The sequence below is a fragment of the Oryza glaberrima genome, chromosome 12 (assembly GCF_000147395.1).
Source record: "Oryza glaberrima chromosome 12, OglaRS2, whole genome shotgun sequence".
Lineage (NCBI taxonomy): Eukaryota > Viridiplantae > Streptophyta > Magnoliopsida > Poales > Poaceae > Oryza > Oryza glaberrima.
In genome coordinates this window covers 6,238,797-6,259,735 of record NC_068337.1, presented here as the reverse complement: position 1 = coordinate 6,259,735, position 20,939 = coordinate 6,238,797, and the positions used below count along the sequence as shown (strand labels likewise).

The window sequence follows — 20,939 nt, the reverse complement described above, 5'->3', positions numbered from 1 at the left end:
GCTGTGGTAGATCGTTCATTCGGGGGCGAGGTTGTGTCTCAGGAGTCAGGTATGTTTCTTGATTTATATTCTTGGGTACCGGAGAAATCCTTGAATAGTACGTTAAAAGATAAATTTGAAGTGAGCTGTTGGAACAATTGGAATCGACAACATATAGGACGCGATGCTACACACTGCAGACCTGAATCATGGTCGGAATGCATGCTAGTTTTACTAGTAGTGACTTTCAGTTAAGGGTCCTACCCTAACCAATATTATTACTCGATAGTAGATGGAAAGATTAGGGTGCTTATTTCGAAGGCAGGAGATCAGTTGACCCTGAGAAGGGAGCATCTGAAATGCTTCGAAGGTTGGACTCAGTTGGTACCTCTTCATGGCTTCATGTCAATATAACTACTCCATCAATGTTGACGATTTCCTAGTATTTCACTAAATGTTTTTTGCTCACAAAATCACAGTGGCATATTTATGGTTGGTTAGGAACTGAAGCTGAGTTGATGGATTATGCTTTGTGAACACAAAAATTACTGCACAGACTAAACTAGGACTTAAATTTAATCTTCTATGAGTAATACCATGGAGACCGATTATAGTGCAGATAATTTCAATTGCGAACTACTTTTTTTCCCTTTTAGTTGAATTGAACAATCTTATATTATTGCTTCTTTCTTTTTTTGGCCCTTACTGTGCGGCAGAGGAGAATATGTACCAAAGCGGTTAGTGGTACAGGGCATTGCTGCCTCCTGTGTTGAACAATATGAGATTCGGCCTACCTCTGGTTTTACATTAACAAACATGGAGAGTGACTTCAAAGTCAGAAGGATACAACTCTTTCTTTCTTTTTTTCCCTCTGTTTTCAGAGAAAGAGAAAGGGTATAATTAAGCCTGCTCTTTGACATCTGCATCTGAAACATTCAGGGTCATTGAACCCCGTGGTACCTTTGCATCCCAAAAATGTGGAGACCAATACGTGAACAAGGAAAACTGCGCCATGTTTTTCACATTCTCTCAGTTATGAGTGAGGCAGTGAGCATTGCATGTAGAGAACACATCACTTAGTTAACAGCTGGTTGCTATTTTCCTGCTGCAACAAGTGGACCACTGTGATCAAGCTTCAGGGACACTTCCTTGAATATCTTGCGGCTGAGAGTGTTGTAAACTGCTCTCGAGTATTGCCGGGATGCATTCCTCCAGTCCATTCCGGCTGACATCATTAACTCAAACTCCTCGTAGCTTATCTTCCCATCCTACAGAACACACCTCAGTTAAAATTGTTACCGCAAGGAACTTAATATTTGTAGTGTGATATAGTTTGCTAGTTGTTGTTAACGAAAGTGACCTAACCTTGTCTATGTCAACATCCAGAAATATGTCGTCGATCGACTTCTGGTCACCTCTTGGGGAGAGGGCTTCTTTCAACTCTTCAATCTCTATGTACCCGCTGCCGTTCTTGTCGAAGAAGCTGAACACCTTTGGAAGGTGCTCCTCGCTACGGATTTTCTTCAGGTGAATGGATACTGTCACAAACTCCTTGCAGTCCAGTATGCCATTTCCATCTATGTCTGCCTGTATAATAAGAACACAGGCAGGGGGATCTCATATAATCTGTGAATCATCTGCTGGTTAAGAACAATTTAATAGTCCGATGGGATTGAAAATGAGTTCATCTTGCAAGTAGTGAAAAGCTGAGATTGTGGAACCAGAATAGTGTAAGTGAAGAGGAACTCACAGCTTCCATGAGCATATCGACATCTGTGTCATGGATGTTGTGCCCTATCACTTGCAGTCCCTTTCTGAGCTCTTCTAGTGTCAAGTGCCCCTTCTTTTTGGTGTCCAACATATTGAACAGCTCCCTGATTGCATCCAGCTCTTCGGTTGGTAAGTACTCCGCCACCACCTTACCAACAATAAGTTCAGTATCAATACTTAGTTACACTAATATCTAGGAATAACACTAATGAAACAAAACTGCCAGCTTACAAGTAAGGCCTTCTTCTTGAACTTGTTCATAACAGTGAATTGCTTCAGCCTGGACCTGACTGCTTCTCCCAAAGGAATGTTGGGAGCTGCACTTGCATTCTGTATCCAAGGATGCTCTTCATTCTCGAAGTCCAGAAATGATTGTTAGAATCAGGCCAGCCATGTATTAGAGGAGGCAAAAAAATGGTAGGACTAAATTACCTAGAACCTGTTGAGCCGTCAACCGAGTATATGGGTTTGGATCAAGCATCCTCCTTACAAGATCCTTGGCATTATCTGACACCTTTGGCCAAGGCTCTCTTTGGAAGTCGATATGTGACCGGATGATGGCCTGTGCGATCCCTTCGTCGGTCTCTACAAAAGTTCATCCAAGAACTTGTTTTATTGGTAAAATTAATTCAACAAAATCTTGTACTTCCATGCATATCTAAACTGAGACTTACCGGCCCAGAAAGGAGGAACACCACATAGCAAGATGTACAGTATGACTCCTGCACTCCATATGTCTATTTCTTGTCCATAGTTTCTCTTCAGGACTTCTGGTGCCATGTAGTAGGGAGATCCAACAATCTCATTGAATCTTGCACCTAATGGGGAAGAATCGTGCATGATCGATACTTAAATATTTGTTGATATATGGTATATGTGGATTGAACTATATGAAATAGCTATATTTTGTACCAGGTTTGAAGCATACTGAGAGGCCGAAGTCAATGACCTTGAGAGGGGAGTTCTCAGATGCATTGGCATACAGAAAGTTCTCAGGTTTGAGGTCCCGATGCATGACGCCGTTCTTGTGACAGTGCTGCAAAAAGTTGTACTAATGTATCAAATATTTTTCACTCTCTACATTGAGCAATCAATTCAAAGAGGTATTTGTTTACTTTGCAGTAAATATTAGTTTGTTGGTTATCAGTTTCATGCTTCAATGGACACTATTTCTTGAAAGGCTAGTGGAAGCAAATTGAGCACAGATATTTTGGTTTTAAGTTAGAAGGATTGGCTTATTTGCACATTTCACATTAAGTTAGAAGCATGCCATAACCATGTATAATGTACTTTGACATATTTTATATGTTACTGCAGACTCCGAAAATTTTTAACATCAAATCAGGCATGTTCAAAGCATGAGCATGTGGGTGGTGCACGCTGATACTTTACAAGCTTTCCGTGTGTACTACTACAATTGAACTTAATTTGGGCCAGCAAAAACCACTCCAATGATGCATGCAAGTTTTATTCAAACTTTGGATTGTACAATGTGAAGTGCATTGTAAATTCTGTTCTGTACGTAGTCTTTTATACATTAGGAACCAGAACAGCTCGTAATTAATTCTATCAGATCAAATGTTCATTCTTTCTCTGAAATTGAACAGCTTTGAATCTTTGATTGCAGATCAAATGCATGCAATAAGAATGGAGATGGATGAATTGAAGAGAGAGAGAGACCTGGACGACGTCCATGATGGTGCGCATGACGGCGGCGGCGGCGCGCTCGGTGTAGTGGCCGCGGGCGACGATGCGGTCGAAGAGCTCGCCGCCCTCGCAGACCTCCATGACGAGGTGGACGGCGTCGGCGTCCTCGAACGCCTCCCGGAGCCTCACCACGTTGGCGTGCGCCGGCAGCGACCGCATGATGGCCACCTCCCGCCGCACGTCCTCCACGTCCACGCTGCTCCGGAGCTTCCGCTTGCTGATCGACTTGCACGCCAGCCGCTCCCCCGTCACCGCGTCCCGGCACCGCCGCGTCACCCCGAACTCCCCCCGACCCAGCTCCTCCCCGATCTCGTACCGCCGCAGCATCTCCTCCGCCGCCATCACGCCGCCGTTGCCGCTGCTGCCGCTGTTGCCCAGCACGGTCGCCGGCTCGTTCGACATCACGGCGCGCGCCGCGTCCGACACGGAGGAGACCGTGGAGAGGCACCGCATGTTGGCGGCGCCGATCACCCGCCTGCTGCCGCGGGTGTGCGGGGCGGTGGAGCTGCCGCAGCGCCGCCGCTTGTCGGCGCCGGACGGCCGGGACACGCAGCAGTTGCCCATCCTCTTCCTCTTCTTCGATCTTCTTCTTCTTCTTCTTCACCGCCGACGACGCTGCCGCGCCACCGCAAACGTACGGCGACGGTCGCGTCGCCGGAATTGTTGTGGACGTACGAATGATCGAACGAACGAACGAACGAGCGCGCGAGCTCCGGAGGACGGCCGGTGATCGATCTCTCTCTCTTGCGGCCCCCTCCTTCTCTCTCTCTCTCTCTCTAGGGCAAGAGAGGAGGAAGAGAGAGAGAGAGAGATGGAAGGAAATGGCGGTGCAGGGGGGTGGCTGGCTTTGAGGCGCTTCTCTCCCGCATCATTCGTTCTTGGGTTTGCCATTTTTGGAGGTCTCTAAAAGGTCTCCCTACAGCTCACACTAGATCTTAAACTATGATGGCAAGTTTAGACTTTCAGGAGAATAAACTGTCCATTTATATTCTCTAGGGGAGAGTCAATAATAGCATCCTAGCAAAATAGTTAAAACCTTCCTTTTGTTCCTCCAAATGATCCATGCACATACACTTTCTTTTTAAGAGTAAATTACTATCATGGGATGAATACTTGAGAATTGAACATCCTTGTGCAATAACTTGATAAGTAGGTGCGTTCTAGTAGTAAGGACTTAACAATTTAGTATTTTAGTTTAGCAACTTGGTTAAGTATGTGTTGTTTTAGTTAACGAGTGGTAGGTGAGTTTTTTTCACGAAGTCGATATGACATTAAATAGCAATCATGTGGGTATTATCTTATAATTAATCTTGAATTCAATCTATAATAAGAAATTATGTTGCTCATCCAATTTGCACCAACAATTTGCTTCACATTCTCAAATCTCAACCGAAATACAAACATTTCTACATTGTAAAATTTATTTGACTTCTAATTACTAAAATTACAAATTTATAAGTATGCTCATAAATACAAATATGTGGAAGTGTATTGACAAATTAAATATTTAAAAACTGAATGTGTGTAGAAAAAAATACTCGAAATAATTAAGTTGTTGCATCACTTCTTAAGTTACTTTATCAAAATTGCACCCGTGCACTCACTTATTAAGTTATTGCACAAATTGCACTCACATGTCAAGCTATTGCACTTGGATGCTCACTTCTCAAGTTTTTGCATCAAATTGCACTTACCTGCCACGTTTATGTACCATGAATCCAATTTACTCCTTATTTACACATACTTAACACCTTTGAATTATAGGCACATGCATTTTTTAAATTTAATTAAATTCATTTTGGCCTTGGTTTGAAAAAGATATAGATAATTATTATAGAGGTCGTAGGACAAACGACATCGAATCATAAAATCATAGCAAAACTACTCAAAATACCTTCTCCAAGACATAAATTTTCCATCTGTGATATGTGAGAATTTGCACAACATTATTTCTTCCCAACGACTTACATATAGTCGTTGTCTTCTTCCAATCGAAAATAAAATCTTCAAGATCAGTGGCCAATCGTTATATCGATCAAATTTCACACATATCAGCTAAAGAGCAATCGAGTTGTAAATCAATCATTCGCCTAAAACTGAGCATTTCCATAACCATCCAAGCCGACCAACCTCCAATACACACCTAAGGTGGTCATGGTATCTAGGATAGTGTCATTGCTATTCCGAACATATCTAGAGAAGTCCATGGTAAGGCATAGAAGACGTCAATGGCATTGCCTATAGGAAGGTGTGTGGCATCCATAAGTGTCACTGATGTTGGGGCATGTTTGGCACAACTCCAGCTTCAGCTCCACCTTTCCTGGAGTTGGAGTCCAACCAAATGGTTTCAGCTCCACTAAAAATTAGAACGGAACTGATAGAAGTGCTCTCATAAAATGAACTAGAAAGATGGAGCTGGGTTTATACAACTCTACAACTTCACTCCAGATCCAATTCCTATAACTAAATTTAGGAGTTGGAATTCTACCAAACATGCCCTTAATGTTCCTAGCGTTGATGGCCTTGTCCCTAGATCTATGATGACATAGGCTTGACCTCTTCCCAAGCGCAATCACGACGGTGATGACCAGACTCGGAAGATGATATGGGTAGCGGCAGCTCTACGGTTGGCTGCACCGCTAGCATCATAACCGTAGTCGTGAGTGCGCGAGGCCAAGTCGATTGGTTAGCCATGTCGCTGCAGCCATCTTGGTCAAATGAATCCTATTCCCACCAGATGTAGGACTCGGCCAAGACCCTACTACCGCCTTCCTCGAGGGGCATATGATATGTGGTCCTTCCCCAGGCGGTGGTAAGGAAGGAAGAAAATCACTTTTGTTTTCTCTTCCCCTCTCCCTCTCTCTAGGGCAAGAGAAGAGGAGAGAGATGAAAGGGAAATGGCAGCGCAAAAGGTGTATGGCTAGGGAGGCCAAACTACCCCGTGCATCATTTGTTATGGGTTTGCCATTTTTGGAGGTATAAGGTTTCCTTTCAAACTACAGCTCTCTTAACCTTTACTATGGTAAGTTTAGACTATCCATATTCTCTTATACATGTACAATGGTAATTAATAACATGCTCTTAAAGTTGTTAAGAAGGTAATTAAGTTTGTTGATATGGAAGAGAGGGGGAATGGGAGAGAAACATATTTGTTACGCATGACAACGACTCATCAATTCTTATTGTTTATAAAATGAAACTTTGTTGCATGAGAAAAAAAGAATGAAAAGATAAATAATCACCCTCTGCCTTCCCTACTCGTAAAAATGGAAGCAAATGCGCACAACACATATTTGTACCGGCTTATGTTTTCGGATGGGAAATAAGATATCTCTCGGTTTTCACGCGCACGGTTGCCAAACGGTTAAATGATGTTTTATTAAAATAATCTATAGATAATGTTGCCTTTAAAGTCATATTAATCTATTTTTTATTTTAAGTAATTAATACATAATTAATCATACGTTAATAGCTCAGTTCATTCTAGTATCTTCTCAATTTTCTATTTTCCTCTTCTGTCAAACACCAGCCCCATCTCTGGACACGCTGAGCTATGTGACCGTACAGATTATCCAAATTTGAGGGTCGTGTTTTAATTTAAGCTAATACGTTCCGATATATTTAGAATCTCTAGATTCCGTTTTTCCAGATGTCACTATCTCTGCTCCACTAAATCGGCTAGAACGAGTTGTTTTCTTCTCAATTTCGATAAGTGTTTGATAGTAATCATAACTACATCTAAGAAATATATTTTATGACGACGATGTAAACATGCATTTCAGATAATAAGAATTCCTTTTTTTTACATTTCGTAAAAAAAATTGAGTTGTTTCAACGATTCTTCTTCTGCTTAGCCGGAATGTCACTGCATATATAGGTGGGTGAGCTTCTTTGACACATAGCTCTGGTTATCATTGGTTGCGAATAATTTCTGCTTGTTTGAGATTTACTTAATTAAACTGAGTATATATGCTAGTGAGTGTGTCAGAAGAGGCAGGGAAAGACTCAACCTATGCACCCACCTGCCCGGTCGGTGCGCTGGTGAATGCAGCAGGTGCACCGCGCACCGTGTCCGTGTGCCGCGGGGCACCTGCACCACGACCACATGCAGGTGCCGCGCGATAGACTTTGTTTGCAATTTGCTCCCTGCACTCCGTGGAATTTACACGCCCCTGCCGGAGCCAAACCTCACTGGCTCACGGCCAGACTAGTTTTTATATCATTAAATATACTATTCCCTCTGTTTCGAAATGTTTGACACCATTGACTTTTTAGCATATGTTTGACCGTTCGTCTTATTCAAAAACTTTTGTGAGATATATAAAATTATATGTCTACATAGAAATATATTTAACAATGAATCAAATGGTAGGAAAAAAATTAATAATTACTTAAATTTTTTTAATAAGACGAACGGTCAAACATGTGATAAAAAGTCAACGGCGTCAAACATTTCGAAACGGAGGGAGTACTATCTAAAAAAAAAAGTAAGGCAACAACATAGTTAATGAGAAGATAGAAAAAATCATTTCTCATGCAAAAAATTAATTTTACCAAGGAACCAATAATAAAAATGAGGGGATATGTGGATAAAGGAGATGGAAGAGAGATGATTGGATGAGAATTTATTTTGAAGAACCCATTAGGCATATAATTTCTGTCAGAGTTATGGATACCACATACCTAATAGTAGTTGACTAAATCTTGGCAGGACCCACCACATACCATGTCTTATACGGAAACAACCTTTGAATATAGGAGGAATTCCGCATAAGGAACGATGAATAGAGTTCTACATGGAAAAGATAAGAACTACTCGGATTGTATCCATATTGGTTTCCCTAGTTATACTTGGACAAGGGGGCATCTGTGGGTATAAATACAAGCCCCCCTAGGAGGAGAAGGGAGACACCCACCATAGATGCACAATACATAGGGGGTTGCTAGGGCGCGCGTGCGTGCCAGGAAAGTAGTTGGCGAGCACTCCCTCCTTCCCTTTAGTATTAACTACCTATATTAGTTAATATACTTAACACTAATGATAGTAATTAGAAAAAATTCTGGAGATTTTCTGGGAGATATTTTTTACTAACAGACTAAAAATTTTTTAAGTTAGATTTGAAAACTTTCGATTTAAGTTTAAATTTTAAAGTCAAAATTTAAAAACTTTCAACTTAGATTTGAAAAATTTCAACTTAAGATTTGAAAACTTTCAACTCAGATTTGAAAACTTTCAACTTGAGATTTGAAAAATTTCAACTCAGATTCGAAAACTTTCAACTCGAGAATCAAGATTCGAAAACTTTCAAGTCCAGATTTGAAAAATTTGAAAACTTTCAATTTGAGATTTGAAAACTTTCAACTCGAGATTCGAAAACTTTCAAATCCAGATTTGAAAAATTTCAAATCGAGATTTGAAAACTTTCAAGTCGAGATTTAAAAACTTTCAAGTTCAGATTTGAAAATTTTCAACTCAAAATTTAAAAACTTCAGATTTGAAAATTTTGAAAACTTTCAACTCGAGATTCGAAAACTTTCAAATCCATATTTGAAAAATTTTCAAATCGAGATTTGAAAACTTTCAAGTCGAGATTTGGAAACTTTCAAGTTCAGATTTGAAAATTTTCAACTCAAAATTTAAAAACTTTCAAACTCAAAACATGCTAAAGATAAAAAAATCAGAAAAAAGAGAGAAAAAAAGGGTAAAAAAAGGAAAAAAAACTGTAGAGGAGACGCGCGCGCGCTGGCGCGGCGGCGTTGGGCCTCCTGGGCCTGAAACGCGCGCTAGCGTTTCCAGCCAATACGTCGCCATATATCGACATCAGAGATTAGCCTAGCCATACCCTATCCGGTACCTACGGGGGCCGGCAAGAGGGATCTAGCGTCATCTCTGATCTCGACGAGTTCGTGCTCAAGGAGGAAGACTACCTTGTCATCGACTACAAGTTGGTTATCTAGCCATCAGGTCGACGACAGTTAGATAGGCTACCCCAAATATTGTACTGGTGTGATTATGGTGAATAAGAGCAACAACCGGCTTCGGTCAACAGGAGTAGGGTTATTACCTGACAATTCAGGGGTTCGAACCTGTATAAAAATCCTTGCCTCTATACCAACAATCTCCATACCATCCAAATACCGTAGTTGTGACATCAAACGTCGACAATTTCTATACTTAATATTTATATTATTGCAAGTATGAAAACTACTAGATAATTTCTTAGGCTGGGATTGCCTTAAGAGTACTTGCTGTTCTTGAGGGTGTGTTCTGTAACTATATGTGTCCACCTTCTAATCTATTGTTTTCCACGCATGTTGCATGTTAAATATAAGCCTACAATTTTCGTTCACCATAATATAATATTTTTTTAAAAAAGTATTAAATGGTTAAAGCTGTAATAGTACCAATTTAATACTAACACATTTTAATTAAATGGAAATGGAGAGAATAATTAATTGGTACCATGTTTTATACATAATTTCACACCAATGGAAAAAATAATAAAAAGGAAAAAACAGAAAAACTCCCTAGCTGGCATGGATAATACACAAAGGAAACTGAATAAACAGAAGTTTCCTATTTAACTGAGAGTTCACATCCCAATTTTGAAGGAATCCAAGGACCAAAATGTAAATAATCGCTAAATAAATCCGGGGTTTAAGCAAACTGCCTCCTCCAGGAGAGATGGCAAAAGGAGGGAAGCAGGAGAGCAGAGCAGCCGCCAGGAAAGCAGGTGGCCGCTTCTCCAAGAACGAGCCCCAGATTCAGGTGATGATCCTTCCCGTTTCCTTTTTGGCTTGATCATTTTCTTTCTCTGCATTTGTTTGTGAGATTTCACCCCCGCTTTATTTTAGTTTCTTGGAGCGTTTTCATTGGGGATTTTGGTTCTTCCCCTTGACCGTTTCCTGATTCAGATGGTGTGTTTTTCTTGAGGTAGAGTAGGTGCATGCCTGAGTTCTTGAAAATCGAATCCTCTCTCAACATTTGCAGCTGCTGGTTATAGATTGCCCCCTTTCTTTCATTTGTTTCGAAAAATCTGTGTTTTTTTTATTTTAAAAAAATTGATTGGTACTAATGGAAGATGCGGCTATAGGTTAGTAGTTGTGAAGACTGAGAGAAGCATATCTGATTTATTTGTGCTGAAGAGTTTAGCTGCAATGCAGTAATTTGTGCTTGACCTAAAATTTTAGGCGATTTTTTGGATGGCAAAAAAATTGCTTCAGTGCCGTTTACTCTATAAATTGCTTTCTAAGGTAAGAGTGAATGTGAAATTGGTAGTTTGGAGATCTTCTGAATCCATTGAATATAAAATGTTCAATGACTGCACCTTATATTGTGAACAATGTCTGTACTAGTTAGTTTAGTTACTAATATAATCACAATCTGCATGAATTGTGTTTTTGTCAGAAAATTTGTTGTGCAGAGAGCATGGAGTCAACAATTACATTTATATAACAAGCAGAGAAAATTTCTGTTGCATGTCACTATCTCACCTTGAGTGCTTTGACCTTTTCTGAATACACATGGATAGACTATTATCATGTGAGATTAGTTTGCTTGAAATATTTTGTCAAGTGATGACACAATCATATGACTATTTCATTGACCGGATCCTCAGGTTGAATTGAATCAAGTGTACCACTAGAATTCGTTTGCCACAGCTGAAGCTAACTAATAAAAAATTCGTTAGGATTGTCTTGTTGCGATATTGGCGCATTTGTACATGTCCATGGAAATGTATGAAACAACACTGTACACCTTTTTTTTTTCCTCGTTTACATTAGGTAGTAGGTAAGGTACTTCTCTTCATAAAGCGAATGTGTAGATAAACCAAGTCAAAACTTGTTGGCACAGTGGGTGACATGAAGATGATGATATTCTAGGTAATGAAGTAGGTAATAGATCCTTTTAAATTTACAGCATCTCTCTTTTGAAGAACAATCAGGCAATTGGACTTCATCTAGGATAGTCTTCTGGAATATTTAAGTATTATGTACATAATTTCCATAATTATGTACACTATATGTGGAAATATAGTGTACATAATTATGGAAAATATTGATTACTCAATTTGAGTCACTTATTTATCATATCAAATATACTTATTTGTTTACATCCCATCCACTTCATTTGCCACTATCACTTGCTTGTGTAACAGTGATGTTTCAATGGTGATGGACTGATTGCTGCTTCTTCCATATATTTTAGATATGATTGAGAAATCATATGTAGTTGTCATAAATATTCTATCTAGTTTCTCTACACATAATCTATCTTGTTTTCTATCTATTTGTAGAAAACTCAATTTGTCATTATCTTGGGTGATTGCCTGAAACAATTTTCTTATTTCTCCAAGTTCCAGGTAAAATTGAGTTGAAGTTTGCACAAGATATATTGCTATGGAAATCTCCAAGGAGGACAAAAATGTTTACAGCAAGGGAATAGCAACACTGTTAATGGTTGAAGAAAAAGTTTCTGAGGAGTTAACTAGTGAAACTGAGAATCCATATGCTGTTAGTGATTTCTCAAAGCTGTCTCCAACTGCTAACCCAGCTTCACCTCCTGAATGTGGCCGTTCTGAATTTGAGCATAACATGACTTCGCTTCATAACCATGTAATGGCGCACTTATCATTATGTAGCTTGAACATGAAGGAGGTCACTACTTCTACTGACAGGGAGGTTCCATCAGCCATTCTTAATTGTCCTTTGAAGGGTGTTAACAAGGATGCTAACATGGAGTTGGTAATAGAATGGAGGCTTGGAATGGGCAATTTCCCCTTGGTGCTATCAGAGTGCGGTGATTCTTCTTGTGATAGTTCTGTCAGTGAACAGTCATCTGTGACGAGCAGCCCATGTACATCATTCACGGCTCATTCAGATACCCGGTCTGAGGATCTTGATGGAGTAGATATTTGGGTCTCATCTTTAGACCTCGATGAAGAAGATTCAGACTTGCTTCAAGAGAAGGAACAAGATCTGGGATTTTTAAGTTGTGACTTCCCCAGCCCTTCTTTCAGTGCAGTGAGAAGAAGCCTCCAATTTGGTCCTTCCAGTTCGAGTCCAGCGACGTCACATGGAAAACAAGCCAATGACTCTGAAGAGCCTATATTTTGGCCATTTGAACACGCTTCATATTACAGTCCTGAATTTGATAAATTTCTGCTTGTATCGCCACGTAGAGTTACCATGGATGTTGGGTCTGCTGAATTTCGCCGGTTAAATCCAATTGTGCAGAGGCTACATAAGAACAAATTATCTTCAGCAAGGAAAAACGTCGGACCGCATCATGGAAGTGTCAGTTTGGGTGCAAAAGGAACCAAATCATCCCAAGATAAGGTTCAGAATGCCGCTGCAGTTCCCTCCTGGTTGAGCAGAACAACAAAAACATCAGCAAAAACATCCTCTTCTAAGCACCAGCAACTGAGCAACTGTGAGAAAAGAAAGCCGTCTCACTTGAAAATCTCTCCTCCAAGAAAGGATAGGTTTCCACAGTTGCAGTCAGGCCACACCGTTCAAGAGCTTGAAGCAAGTGATCACCGAAAGCTAGCTGTTGAGAAGATTCTGATCGAGCAGTTCATCGGGTTAGATGAGTTTGATGGCCATGAAGGTATCAGTTCAGATTCATCTGACAACCAACTTAGCCTCTTCCTATCTCCAAGATAGCCGGTCAGCATCTACAATCAGCGCATTATACGCATGCAAAACATCTACAGTAAATCATGTGCATATCTTCATGTACCATTATCATTAGCATCTACTTGTTGTACATTATACTGGTACCTTCAGAGTGACATTGCTAGGAGGTTTTTTGGTGCAAAGGCTGATTAAATTTCAGTACCAAAACTTCACCACTGATTGTGTCTGATAATTGGTTTCCACTTGATCTTTGTCACTCTCCAACCAAATCTCACTTTCGTTCTGTCTTCGCGAATGCTGGATGAACCTTGAACTCCTACTGCTGCTATCTCTGATGCACGAGAAGCAGGATAGTACATGTAAACAAGTAAAAGCTTCAGTTTGGTAGCTTACCTGAGCTTTCAGTTCCAAGAAACTCCAAGATGCTACTACATCTACATGGGAGAGGCTGTTAGACCAAGAACAGTACAATTGGCACTTGTATTCTTCAGTGTTTTTTTGTCGTCTGGTATGTTAGCTTGCCTGGTTGAGAACTGCTCAGAGGCCAGTCTAAATTTTCCAGGTGTACTTGATTTTTATATGGCAAAAGAAACAAAAAAAAGTTAGAATTTTGTCGCTGCCATTCCGGCTGCCTCAAGTCACAGGAAGATCTTTTGGTTGCACACAGAGAACTGATGGCTTGTGTGAGCCTCTGTTTTTTTTTTTCCCTTCATCATCTGCATATCGGTGTGCTAGGATTTTGTTCTTCGTTTTTGCAAGGTGATAGAATTATTATGATATGAACATACAAGAAAAAAAGTTTGATAAAAAAGAAAGTCAGAATAAGCTGCGTTTGTGCGTTCGTCAAGTAGCTGATGTGTTAGGTTTAAACCAATATATATATCACTCTTTACTTTCATAACACTGTAAATATACTTTTATAATTTTTTATATCCTTAGATATATCACGTGGATACAATGTATCAAGGAAAGGTAATTAATATAGTTTTTATTGATTAATGAAATACTCCATCATCTAAAAAATACAACCATCTCCATGACACGTACAAATCCTCACCACGAAGCAAATCCATCTCGGAACAAATATATCTGCAGGTAGACCAATTTTGCTGAACACTCATGCCGCCGCAAATTTGCTGAACAGCAATATTTTCTTTTATAGTAAAAGGCACGAATTTACCTAACCTATGTTCAGTAAGAAAAAACGGATTTGTTAGAAAACTTCTACAAGTTTTATGTCCCTCAAAACTTTTAGATTTGTGACCATTGAATCACCTGGAGATTTGTGCATGAAGGAAATAAATTGCTAGAATTTTTTTTTCACATGTCACGCGTAAGATCTCACTGTTACTAATTAACCAAATACAAGTTTTATATAAGTAAGTATCGTAGTTACAATACAGTACAGGGTAGTTACAATATAATTACACTTTAATTATGCTATAATTATATCTAAAAGTTTTTTACTCCAAAAATTTGTGGCAATTTTTTTAGATACTTCAGAAAGAACCCCCTCCAGCCTACCTGCCTGCATATTCTGTTCTCATGATTGGGGAAAAATAAAATCCATCACCCACAAAAAAAAATATCTACCATCTTGCATGGCAAGAAAAAACTCGGTTACTTGTACCAGCAATTCTCTGTCCCCAGAATTCAGAGATAAAAATCACAAACTTTTCAGAAGAAAACAAACAAGGAGAGAGAGAGAGAGAGAGAGAGAGAGAGAGAGAGAGAGAGAGAGAGAGAGAGAGAGAGAGAATAGGCCAAAATAAAGGCAGGAGAGGAGAGCCCAGGCAGTGAGCCCGGAGGCCCGTCTTCTCCCTTGTCTCTCTTCTCCCCCCCTTATCTCTAGGGAGGAAAGAAAAATAACCAAGAACGCACCTTTTGTCTCTCTCCTCTCCTCCGAGGTAAGGAAAAGCTTCTCTCCCCTATCCCCATGGCGTCCATCCTAGCTCGTTTTCTCTCTGTAAATTATATCGTTCTTGGTTGGTTCCTGTTGTTGGCTGCCGGATGGGGGGGATTGTGGTGCGGAAAATTTGAGTTCTTGGATGGATTAGCGATCTTTTTTTTTTTTAGTTCTTGGTATTGGCGATCCCTAGAGATGTTATCTCTTTCCTGTATGGGAATAAAGATTACTTTTCTTTTGTTTGTTTGGGTGTTGGTGTTGTGAGGATGTTTGTGATTAAGGATGCTGTGTTGTATCGGTGATCTTTATCCAATTCTCTATCTTGGGTGTGTGGTTCAGTGATTGAACAGATGGGAGTGGTAATTCTTTTTGCTGGGAGTTTTGTAGCAGTGCAATTTCCTTCTGAACTAATCATAGAGTAGAAAGAAGAGGAAACAAATATATACTGGAGAAATAGCTATTTATGATTTGCAATTTAATGAATATCTTTTTAGATGATGTGCAAATTTAGTGAAGAAGATGAAGCACAGTATCTTTGGTTTAGAAACGAAAGGATAATAAGCAGAGCATGTTTTATAGTGTTATTGTAGATTCCATACTCTCCATTGTGCTTATCTCTGAGCATTTAGCTTACTTCCATTGGGGATCAAGTATCTAGATTAGTTTCTAACTATATCAGAATTGTTGGTCCCGAACAGGTTTGGGGAAGCTACTTCTGACCATGGCCGGCACCCTGCTCCAGCCGGTTGCCCTCGGAACAACTTTTGCGGGCCGTGTAAGTGGTCAGCGATGGAAGTCTCATGGCACAAGGAGGCCTCCCTCAATGTTGGCGATGTCCTTGAGCCGCCCAGTTAAGATGGCCGCATTTGTCGGTCTGAGATCGGTGCATAGCTTCTCAGTCACGCCTGTCACCAACTTCAGATCGACGGTTGCATCTTACAGATCAAGACGGGGAAGGCGTGCTCGCTTTGTAACCAGATCGATGTTTGAGAGGTTCACTGAGAAAGCTATTAAGGTTATAATGCTTGCGCAAGAAGAGGCAAGGCGGTTGGGCCACAACTTTGTCGGTACTGAGCAAATTCTCTTGGGTCTGATTGGAGAAGGGACTGGTATTGCTGCTAAGGTGCTCAAGTCAATGGGCATAAATCTCAAGGATGCACGTGTGGAAGTGGAGAAGATCATTGGGAGGGGCAATGGTTTCGTTGCTGTCGAAATACCATTCACACCACGCGCAAAACGTGTTTTGGAGCTTTCATTGGAAGAAGCTCGTCAGCTAGGTATGTCTTGCATTTTGATTGATTTGATTTTATCACTAATTTTTGTTTTTATTGTACCTAATCACACTTCAAAAATTGAAATCCAATAGACGGACAGTGACATCTATGTATCCAAAAGTCTCAATGTGTATTGCTTAGCTATCCAATCATTCTCACTCACTAATTACCAACAATCCATGGATCACTCTGGTTTGGTGATGAAACTGAACCTAATCAGAAGGGTAGTGACTTTCATAAATAGTAGTTGGTTATTGTTGCTGTCACACTTTTGGCCCTGACCAACATGTTGCTTTCTAAATGGGCTGAATTGGAAGTCACCAACATATACTTCAAGACATCATATTCTTGTTAAATATGTACTACTAAAAGTGCTAACTTCTCCTCTTACGGTAAAGTAAAAGTAAAAAGACGAGTTACAATGGACTAGTTGCATGATTATGTACCTTGTTAATTTGGTTTGCCACATCTGTTGTTCTTGTATTGTTTGGAATTCTCTTATTCATTATGGGAACTATTCCCTTCGCATTGGTGTATTCATTGACTTATCGGTGTTACTCATATTGAATACATGGTTGCTAAGCTGCTGACTGTTCACATGTTAACAAAAGAAACTTTTATATCACTATGGATTTTGTATGCCGTGATGTGATGCATCTGATTTTCTTATTATATTTCAACATATGAGTGTATGACATAGAAGATCATTGGTTTTCCAGACTTGATGCCCTTATGTTTCCAGGACACAACTATATTGGATCTGAGCACTTGCTTCTTGGACTGCTCCGTGAGGGTGAAGGTGTAGCAGCCCGTGTGCTTGAAAGCCTTGGAGCCGATCCTAGCAATATTCGCACGCAGGTAAATGATGTGCATATATCTGAATTTTTTCTCCTCTCTGTACGAGTAGTCTTTGTTTTTCTTTAGCATTTATAACGAACATAACATGCATCTAGGTTATCCGAATGATTGGCGAGACTACAGAAGCTGTTGGTGCAGGAGTTGGAGGAGGGAGTAGTGGCAATAAAATGCCAACACTTGAGGAGTACGGAACTAATTTAACAAAATTAGCAGAGGAGGTAATGTTTTTGTCCTATTGCAACATAGTAGCACTTGTGCATGCATAATTGTTAACTCTGATAATCTCTGTAGGGAAAGCTAGATCCTGTTGTTGGAAGGCAACCTCAGATTGAGCGTGTCGTACAAATTCTGGGCAGACGAACAAAGAACAACCCATGCTTAATTGGAGAGCCTGGTGTTGGAAAGACAGCAATTGCAGAAGGCCTTGCTCAACGCATTTCTACTGGTGATGTGCCTGAAACAATTGAAGGAAAGAAGGTATACTTTGTTTCTTTAATTGTTTATGATATACCCAATACCATATGCATTAATCCTTATATTTCCTCTGTGAGTTGTAAACATCTTAGCGTAGGCATGATTGTGGCCCCTTTATGTGTTAGGTCTTTCTGTGCTGTCTTGCTTGGGCTTTTGTGTAATTAGTGAGAAAATTATCTCCTCATATTTATTTGAACTTATTTACTGCAGGTTATTACCCTTGATATGGGACTTCTTGTTGCTGGTACAAAATACCGTGGAGAATTTGAAGAAAGATTAAAGAAGCTGATGGAAGAAATCAAGCAGAGTGATGAGATAATACTATTTATTGATGAAGTCCACACTCTCATAGGAGCAGGAGCAGCTGAGGGTGCTATTGACGCTGCTAACATTTTAAAGCCAGCATTAGCAAGAGGAGAACTACAGGTATGTGGATGGTACTCTGGTCTATTTGTTGTTTAATATATGCACTATCTACCATCATTGTGTCATGCTGAACCTCTTGATGTCTTCTTAGTTACTATAATGTCTCACAATATATTCTCTTTGTTTGATTTCAGTGTATTGGAGCCACCACACTTGATGAATACAGGAAGCATATTGAGAAAGACCCGGCATTAGAAAGACGTTTCCAGCCTGTAAGAGTGCCAGAGCCAACAGTTGATGAAACCATAGAAATTCTCAGAGGGCTTCGGGAACGATATGAGATCCATCATAAACTTCGTTACACTGATGATGCTCTGATTTCAGCTGCCAAGCTATCTTATCAATACATCAGGTGTGTGAATTACTTGGTTATAAGCTATAAAATATCACCTCGTTGAGCGCGCATATTGTTCGTGGACCATCTGTAGCATTTCAATAAAATGTTTGTGAGGAGTTTCCCAGTTGAAAGATTAAATTATTGAACAGGACATATGTTACTATCAGAGTCAACAACTCAACTGTCTATTGAATAAAATATAGCTTGACTACTATATATATCATTCAGATTTTATTTATCTGACACATTATTTTGTTTGCAGTGATCGTTTCCTCCCAGATAAAGCAATTGATTTGATTGATGAAGCAGGTTCACGTGTAAGGCTTCGACATGCCCAGGTATTGAATTTGGTCATATGCTACCATTTGTTTGGATGTTCCACACATTTTGCAATTTCTTGCATGCTCTACACAATATCTGAGTCCAACCATTTCTACAGGTTCCTGAAGAAGCTAGAGAGCTTGACAAGGAGCTCAAGCAAATCACAAAAGATAAGAATGAAGCTGTCCGTAGCCAGGACTTCGAAAAGGTTACTGCCTATGGATGAGCTACTAGATTTTTATCTGTCTTCAAGTTCGTAAAGCAACTTAACTGTTTAAATGCTTACTGAATTACTATCTGTTGTTATGTGAAATGACAATTATAATTCATACATGGCATAGTTAATTAAGGTCATCTAGGAATTCTTTGTACATTCCATCAAAACAAAGTTTCTATTTAAGTTGATGACTGTCTACTGTTCATCAAACTGTTGCTTGAAATTCTATCCAAGTAGTAGTGTCTGTGCATATTGCCTTCCCATTACTTCGCCCATATACATAAGTCAATGCTTGTCAATATGCCTTTTGTTTGATAGAAATGATAACTTATAATTGGTGGGATATATTTGAATTTGTTGACATTAGGCTGGAGAGTTACGTGATCGTGAAATGGAATTGAAGGCCCAGATAACAGCTCTCATTGACAAGAGCAAGGAGATGAGCAAAGCAGAGACTGAATCAGGGGAGACAGGGCCACTGGTCAATGAAGCAGATATCCAGCACATTGTATCCTCGTGGACTGGTATTCCAGTAGAGAAGGTATCAAGTGACGAGTCCGATAAGCTTCTTAAGATGGAAGAGACTTTGCATCAGCGTGTCATTGGTCAAGATGAGGCTGTGAAAGCCATAAGTCGCTCCATCCGCCGTGCTCGTGTGGGCCTCAAGAACCCGAACAGGCCGATTGCAAGCTTCATTTTCGCAGGTCCAACCGGTGTTGGTAAATCCGAGCTCGCAAAAGCACTTGCAGCATATTACTTTGGATCTGAGGAGGCCATGATCAGGCTTGATATGAGTGAATTCATGGAGAGGCACACTGTATCCAAGTTGATTGGTTCACCCCCAGGGTATGTTGGGTACACCGAGGGTGGACAGCTGACTGAGGCAGTTCGACGCCGGCCATACACAGTCGTGCTTTTCGACGAGATCGAAAAGGCGCATCCAGATGTATTCAACATGATGCTCCAGATCTTGGAAGATGGAAGGCTGACTGACAGCAAGGGAAGAACAGTGGACTTCAAGAACACACTTCTCATAATGACTTCGAACGTTGGAAGCAGCGTCATCGAGAAGGGTGGTCGGAAGATAGGTTTCGATCTCGATTACGATGAGAAGGACAGCAGCTACAGCAGGATCAAGAGCCTTGTCGTCGAGGAGATGAAGCAGTACTTCCGCCCCGAGTTCCTCAACCGTCTCGACGAGATGATCGTCTTCAGGCAACTCACCAAGCTGGAGGTCAAGGAGATCGCCGAGATCATGCTCAAGGAGGTCTTTGACAGGCTCAAGGCCAAGGACATTGACCTCCAGGTCACCGAGAAGTTCAAGGAGCGTATCGTCGACGAAGGCTTCAACCCGAGCTATGGTGCGAGGCCGCTAAGGAGGGCCATCATGAGGCTCCTGGAGGACAGCCTCGCGGAGAAGATGCTAGCTGGGGAGGTGAAGGAGGGCGATTCCGCCATTGTCGATGTGGATTCGGAGGGGAAGGTGATTGTACTGAATGGGCAAAGTGGGTTGCCTGAGCTTTCAACTCCGGCTGTCACTGTGTAGTTTCATATATGCTGCAGTGTTCTTTATCCAGATACATTTCTCCATAGTTAGCAACTTAGCATAACTGTATATATAGTGTATACAAATCAAAGGGGGAAGAAACACCAGCCGGTTCCTGGATTCTCATTTTTGGAATGCTGTTTTTTTAACAATAATTTCATATGGTAGAGATCTAAGATTAGATTAGCTAATGCTATAAATTTGGTAAGTAGGAGTAGAATACGTCTTTCGTGCATATATATACTCTGATTCAAGTTCAAATTAACTCTACATAATTCCCCAACATTTGGACGAGACTGAACATGTATATCGTGGTTAATGCAATCAATTAATTTTGTCTGGATCTTGCTAGTAAATTGAAATTTCGGACCCTTTGTAACTGCATTTGGTCTAAAATCTCCTCTGAAGTACAAAAATTAACGAATCCATTCGTAATGGGCCAAACGCATCCTCGCCGACCGCTGCTTCGTCGCCGTCCTCACCGA

At 40.4% G+C, this 20,939-nt stretch overlaps 3 protein-coding genes across 4 annotated transcripts; 2 read left to right on the top strand and 1 right to left on the bottom strand.

Annotated features, from left to right (window-relative positions):
- Positions 1-820: 820 nt before the first annotated feature.
- On the bottom strand, positions 821-4,287 carry LOC127756516 (calcium-dependent protein kinase 29). The gene is made up of 8 exons (XM_052281859.1): positions 3,430-4,287; positions 2,662-2,785; positions 2,424-2,567; positions 2,182-2,334; positions 1,981-2,096; positions 1,730-1,897; positions 1,345-1,566; positions 821-1,247 (listed from the first exon to the last, which is right to left on the bottom strand). The coding sequence occupies exons 1-8, from the start codon at positions 4,018-4,020 to the stop codon at positions 1,074-1,076; spliced, it is 1,692 nt and encodes a 563-aa protein (XP_052137819.1). The 5' UTR covers positions 4,021-4,287; the 3' UTR covers positions 821-1,073.
- Positions 4,288-10,140: 5,853 nt separating this feature from the next.
- LOC127756624 (uncharacterized) lies at positions 10,141-13,242 on the top strand. Of its 2 annotated transcripts, none has more exons than XM_052281974.1 (2): positions 10,141-10,225; positions 11,814-13,242. In XM_052281974.1, the coding sequence occupies exon 2, from the start codon at positions 11,857-11,859 to the stop codon at positions 13,120-13,122; it is 1,266 nt and encodes a 421-aa protein (XP_052137934.1). In that variant the 5' UTR covers positions 10,141-10,225; positions 11,814-11,856; the 3' UTR covers positions 13,123-13,242. The 2 variants fall into 2 exon arrangements, with proteins under 2 accessions (XP_052137934.1, XP_052137935.1); XM_052281975.1 differs by having other exon boundaries at positions 10,144-10,225; positions 11,820-13,242.
- Positions 13,243-14,860: 1,618 nt separating this feature from the next.
- LOC127757168 (chaperone protein ClpC2, chloroplastic) lies at positions 14,861-20,583 on the top strand. The gene is made up of 10 exons (XM_052282609.1): positions 14,861-15,002; positions 15,700-16,278; positions 17,018-17,133; positions 17,229-17,351; positions 17,425-17,610; positions 17,818-18,033; positions 18,168-18,385; positions 18,633-18,708; positions 18,810-18,899; positions 19,276-20,583. Exons 2-10 carry the CDS (start codon positions 15,723-15,725, stop codon positions 20,452-20,454), a joined length of 2,760 nt encoding a protein of 919 aa, XP_052138569.1. The 5' UTR covers positions 14,861-15,002; positions 15,700-15,722; the 3' UTR covers positions 20,455-20,583.
- The last annotated feature ends 356 nt before the right edge of the window (positions 20,584-20,939 follow it).

Coding starts and splice junctions, on each gene's coding strand:
- LOC127757168 (XM_052282609.1), top strand. CDS start 15,723: ATGGCCGGCACCCTGCTCCAGCCGGTTGCCCTCGGAACAACTTTTGCG. Junction 18,386..18,632: donor CTATCTTATCAATACATCAG/GTGTGTGAATTA, acceptor TTTTGTTTGCAG/TGATCGTTTCCTCCCAGATA. Junction 18,900..19,275: donor GTAGCCAGGACTTCGAAAAG/GTTACTGCCTAT, acceptor TGTTGACATTAG/GCTGGAGAGTTACGTGATCG.
- LOC127756516 (XM_052281859.1), bottom strand. CDS start 4,020: ATGGGCAACTGCTGCGTGTCCCGGCCGTCCGGCGCCGACAAGCGGCGG. Junction 2,568..2,661: donor CTCAGTATGCTTCAAACCTG/GTACAAAATATA, acceptor CTTCCCCATTAG/GTGCAAGATTCAATGAGATT. Junction 2,335..2,423: donor TGTTCCTCCTTTCTGGGCCG/GTAAGTCTCAGT, acceptor GAACTTTTGTAG/AGACCGACGAAGGGATCGCA.
- LOC127756624 (XM_052281974.1), top strand. CDS start 11,857: ATGGAAATCTCCAAGGAGGACAAAAATGTTTACAGCAAGGGAATAGCA.